A 6073-nucleotide genomic window follows, 5' to 3' on the forward strand; every position below is an offset into this window, starting at 1 on the left:
TAGCTAACAAATTTCATATTATAAAGCATGTCAAAATTTATTTTTCTTTCTTATAAAGAAGGTTGATACCAAGGAGTATGTATTCGCAACGTTTATATACGGGAGACTTACTTAGCGTTTAGGCTATAAGGGTCTCTTAAAATATTTACTTTGTTGTAATCAATCAATTTTCATTAAATTAAGTTTGTACAATTAATATGTAATTCCGAAGTTATGTTCCATACATAATTAATTCAGTGAATTATATGTATATTTTTCAATAAATTTAATTACAAAAAAATAGTTTTTATATTTCATGATTTTAGATTTTTACTACTATAATAATTAATTGAAATAAATGTAGCCCATATCAGGAATCCATTTATATTATAGCCAATAAAACGAGTGTTAGTATAAATAATTTATATTAATGTAACAACTAACTTTTAGTACTTAAATCTAAGGGTAACTCCGTATGCCTAAGTCCTTCAATTGGTCTGCATTGCACACGTTTAGCACATATTAAATTCAATGGAACATCTGAATTTTCCGGAAATGAATTTCCCACGTCTATTCTACTTTCATAGTATTGAGGCTTGTAAAGAGGGTAGTCTTGTGTAGAGTAACTCAACGCGTGATCATACATTCTGGTATATACTGGATAGGTTTCTTGAGGTTCCTTATACAGTGGGTCAGTTCGGATATATGTTGGGTGGTAGTTTACAGGATACGATTCAGAAATATGGTATGAGTATGGTGATATCCTATGGTCGATCACAGGTTCTATAGTTTCGCGCATTGGGGATATACTTTCAGCTCGTGGTGCTAATTTTGGATGTTCCTTCTCTGTGAAGTGTTTGTATGCTTTGACGTGTTTGCGCAAACTGGACGGATCGGTGTAACGTTTGGTGCAACCTGGTGCTTTGCAGCAGTACGGCTTATCTACTTTGTGGGTCCTTGTGTGTTTGAAACGATCGCTGGAGTTTGAATATGCTTTACCACAGCCCTGTGAAAAAAAATTAATAAATTCTAAATAATCAATATCGCATACACTGATATTAAATCATGAAGAGGTTGCCTAAAAGATAGGACGAAAATTTATCATACGCAAGAAAGACTTATTGGGATACGGGACTTTACTTTAAATGATAGCGAGAACAAAAACAGTTTATATTTACCTCATATGGACAGACGTAAGGTTTTTCCCCCGAATGCGACCGTAGATGAATCTTGAGGTTCTCGGCCCTCGAAAAGCTTTTCTGGCATTGATTGCAAGTGTGAGGACGTTCGTTAGTGTGAATTCTCATGTGCACTATCATTTTGTATCTGTAAAGAAAATTTTGTTAGATTCTATATAAATTATAACTATTGTGCTCGTGTTAATAATTTTGTTAAATTGAAATAATTTCAGATGAGTTTTTGCAAAGTATTTAAAAACAAGAGTACCTATCATAAAAAAATTACCTTGCATTAAAACCTCTTTGAGATCTTGTACACCCCCTCCAACAGCAGTAGAAATATCCATCGCTATGCGCGTGCGCATGGACTCTAGCTACATGTGCCGACAGACGAGAAACTGAATCAAATCTTATGCCGCATCCTCTCCATTCGCATATGCATTCATCTGATCCCGAATCATTGTGTCTCTCTGGTGACAAACTTCCACAGGAGTCACTGTCCGAAATCTAAATTTAAAAAAAAAATTAAAATGTAGATTACACACAATATGATGGAATAGTATTGGTTAAGTATGGTAGATGTCTATTTTTTTACACCTAAACATCACAGACAATTTATTCCTGTCTAGTTATTAATAACGCACCTGTGGTGGTGGGGGTGGCACTGTAACAGATCGAGCGATATAGGGCGCGAAACGTTCTGTTGGAATCCATGGTACTCTGCAACCCTCATGCAATTCTGGCCTCCACGTCGGAAAAAGCAACATTTTAATAACAGTGGTCACTTCACAATCGCTGTGTAAAATGAAGTGTAACTACAACGTTGCCTATTTATAATGTCTGCCAGTGATATAACGCTGATAAGGAATCCCCTGCGAATATCGCTTAGATTACCGTTAACGCTCACAACAAAACTATTTGAGCCTACTTCGAAAATTTTAATTAAAACTGAATTTATTCACGTGTGTACCCGACTGAGAGTTTGGTATAAAGTAAATGATGTTGTAATGTTATCAGGAGCCGCTCACTTCGGCCTGTGTCTAGTTAATACCAGTATGATAGGCCTCAGTTCATAGGTGACTGATACCACCGTGTTTATGTTATGCGACCTCAGTCTTCATTGGGGATTGGGCGTTTGGCAATACCAAATTTTGCTATTGCAATTTTGCTCATAGATGGGATAGTTTTATAAGAAATAGCATTAACTCATCTACGTAGTGTACCTTTATCAGGTATTGCATATAATTTCTCACAAAAAATATCTTTCAAGTTGAAATATACTCTTGGTATATATATTAATTCGGGCATATTTCTACTTTCTGATTCATGACATTGTGTAAGATATTATAGAGAAAAAAAACCACTTTAACGGGTAATTTGAATGGTCAAAACAACAAAGTTAAAAAGTAGACATCAACCCTCCGGTCCTTTAGAACTGAATTTCAACACAAGTCTAGAATAAACAATGAAGTGTCCTGCGTCACAATGAATGTTGCGCTCATTATATTCTCGATTGAACGAGTTATTCGTTATCAGTGTATGTGTGTGAGTAGCGTACGTGTGTACGTGCATTATATTGTGTGGATCGTCGCGGCCCCCTGCGGCCGGTGCGTGCGCCGGTTTCAGCCGGTTTTCTTATCTTTAACTCTTGTTATGACGAACTGTTGACGTAATTATCACAGGCCAGTTTTTAATTGTTGTGTATCTAATGAAAAATTCTCTTTATATACAGGAAAATATTTAATAACAGACATTTTACCCACCCAACCACTAACACAGTGTTATCTAGGATTTTCGTTAACTGGAAAAAACATTGCTGAAAGTTGAAAAGCCGCTGTCACATAATCCAATCAGTACCGTTTTATTTTGTTTGTTTTGTTTTTACTGGATTCAACGGAGTTCATCCAACAATTATTTCTTATATAGTTTAATTAACAGTTATTTGACGTATTAGTGTTACATATGCCACCTAATGATAGACAAATCTAGTTCTCTCTCTGGTGTTTTAAACAATATTAAAAACGTGCTAGTACATTGTTTATGTCGTTGAAGCCAACTTTGACTCCAGCCTAGATTAAACCGGTTGACTGTTATCTGTCTCCAAGCGTTGAATATTTCATCATGAGCAAAATACTTTGTCATGGTTGTTTTTGCAAATGATTTGTGGAGGAGATAATTTTTTTATGCGGGAAGTACAGTAGACTTATTTGTGCAAAGACAATTTGTTTGTAAAAAGACGTAAATTTGGCGCAATTTGGTGAATGTTAAATTGATACAATTGTGAAAGGAATAGAAGTTACGGATTTTGGTACTCGCTGGGAACTTCATAATACACTACAACACTGCTTATTCAAAAAATTCTCCGTGAAGGATCGAGGTGGTTCTAAATGTAACTAGTTCCATCTTTAAAGTATTACTGTGTGGGTTTTTATTAACCGCAGTAGGTACGGACAACCTTGCGAACTGGTACAATGCAATTTCTGCATGAATCTGATTTGTGAAGAATACAAATTTCGCTATACATCCAGAACTTGTACAGCGATTTTTATATTATTGTGTATTGAGTTTTTTTGTTTAGTTTTTGAGAAAATGTATCGCCTAGGACTGGAATCTTTAGTAGTTTGATTGTTACTTCACAAATTTTCAAGGCTTTAGATGTCTGGAATATGTATAAAGTATAGGTAAAAATAAAACGGGAATAAAATTTTCAATGGAAAAGTAGTAGTAGTGCAAGCTAATAGTAGTGTACTCTGAATCAAATTTTTCTCTTAAAGCCTATTGTAGAGGCCCCTGTGGAGTCTCTCCCCTAAATTCGTGAATCCGATTGATAGTATTATTCTAGCAGACCAATGTCTACAGATACGCATGTAACTTTATTTATAGAATGTAATGCTTATCGCCAGACATGATTATCGTTCGGTTGATATTGGTGATACATGTGATACAACGTTAGCATGAGTTAATCCGTCTTTGATCTTGATGACTTTACATACAAAAATCACGCTTTCCCCTCATGATTATTTTTCAAGTACAATATATATTCAATGTCTTGCATAATTTCGTGATTATTTCATAAAGTTGTGTGGATTTTTTCAGGCAGTACCGCGTGATATGTGCGTGTACCGATCAACGACTCCTATCGAACCCATTACCGTAACCAACGCAATTCAAATAGATCACAGATAATTTTCTATGTTGTTAGTCTCGTAACTACACGTTGGGCATCACATTTTTTGCGTATGTTAGGTACACTGACAATTTAGTCAATATTAATTTTAAAGTATTCTTGGAGTTATTTACCTCAGTGGAGAAATTTAAGAGGACATTACACAACAAAATCAATACGATTTGATACAATGAAAGGTGCTTCCTTTTAGACCGTGTTTGTGTATGTTAATTTCCAACAGTATAAAACGAAAACTTGCGTAAATACTTGCACAGGCGTTTAAAATTAAAAATATAGGTTTACATAGACATAGAATTAAAAACACCTTTTATTAAATACGGTCGCTGTCATATGTATGTTGCCCCTTAAAGGCATAAGTATTTGAAGTTAATAACAGTTACAAAATATAAATTTGCAAAATCTATTTCTATACATTAGTTTCAACAATGGTAACTATTAAAATCATACAGATGTTTCGCAGTCATCACAAACCAAAGAAAATATTTGAAATTCATCCTCGAATAGAAAGTACATTTGCCAACATATATATACATACATATGCCAAAATTCTTACCATTTAGCTGGCACAGCATATATTTCACGCATAAAAAGTGCTACACAGTCTACTGTCCGCCAACTACTATTATAATTAGGCACTTTCCCGCCAAAAGGCTCGACCACACGCGAACTATATCAAAATAAAAATACTAAAATAGCGTGGCGATTGTGTCGCGGTGAAATTGAAACGCGATTTGCTCTTCGTGTCGTGTCCATTCGACTTTCCCCCCAACAGAGTTTATATTGTTAATACAAATACCTATTTGCTTATTTCTAGTGGGGGCGCGATCTATTAAAATATTATGGCTAAACATGAACTTAACACTGAGGGTAAGTTACCAACCAATAATTCAGAAACGAGAAACGGGCTACGTCTGCTTTCCGTATGTAAAAAAAGTATTGAATTTTAATCTACCTACCTTTATCCCCATCGATTAAACACAAGGAGGTTTATATAACTATGAAAATCGATACTTTGAGATTCCCGCAAATAGATAGGTTGGATAGCTATTAACATAACGGATATATCAATTAACTTTTAGGAATTTTTTACAAAATTATCTTTTGAGTTCTTATAAGACTTTGAATTGAAAAAATCTTATGAATTTGCGGTCAAAATGATGATATTGCTTAATGCGTCGCCACGTGAGTTGAGAGTACCTTTTTAATTAATAGTTAATGTTGAATGAATGTCTTAATTAATAAAAAATAGATCATGCATCCATCTTAACGTGACATTTGACGGTTTCATTCCGTTTACAGCAATGTTTTATTACTTACTTAAAATCGAATTTCTACGGACCAGTCTTTTGGGGGGGAGCCAAGTACAATGTTTTTGCAGTTTTCTTTACTTACGACAACAAAATAATTTAAGCAGGATTGTCTAGTATAAGGCATTTAAGAAAAAAACAAATTATTTTTTGTTCTAATCGTTTATTGAATAAAATACAATTTCAAAAACTTTCGATTATTTCAATTAAGTATATAGTATTGTACCTACAGAGGTATGTCATTGGTCCATAAATTACGCATATGACCGAAAATCAACGCTTTGAGAGAATTAAAAAACTCCAAAAAAGCTAAATAAAGCACTTGTGCAACAAAATTATCTTGTGCCCATTTCGGGTGAAAAAAAAATGAAGAAGAATAAATATTTCCCAGCATATGATTTAAGTGGCTTAAAATTTAAATA

General features: G+C 34.2%; 1 protein-coding gene across 1 annotated transcript; it reads right to left on the reverse strand.

Annotated features, from left to right (window-relative positions):
• Positions 1 to 387: 387 nt before the first annotated feature.
• Positions 388 to 2138, reverse strand: LOC111001192 (zinc finger protein GLIS3). Its single transcript, XM_022270963.2, has 4 exons — positions 1802 to 2138; positions 1444 to 1664; positions 1158 to 1305; positions 388 to 985 (listed from the first exon to the last, which is right to left on the reverse strand). Exons 1-4 carry the CDS (start codon positions 1922 to 1924, stop codon positions 419 to 421), a joined length of 1059 nt encoding a protein of 352 aa, XP_022126655.2. The 5' UTR covers positions 1925 to 2138; the 3' UTR covers positions 388 to 418.
• Between the last annotated feature and the right edge of the window lie 3935 nt (positions 2139 to 6073).

The sequence above is a fragment of the Pieris rapae genome, chromosome 12, assembly GCF_905147795.1.
Source record: "Pieris rapae chromosome 12, ilPieRapa1.1, whole genome shotgun sequence".
Lineage (NCBI taxonomy): Eukaryota > Metazoa > Arthropoda > Insecta > Lepidoptera > Pieridae > Pieris > Pieris rapae.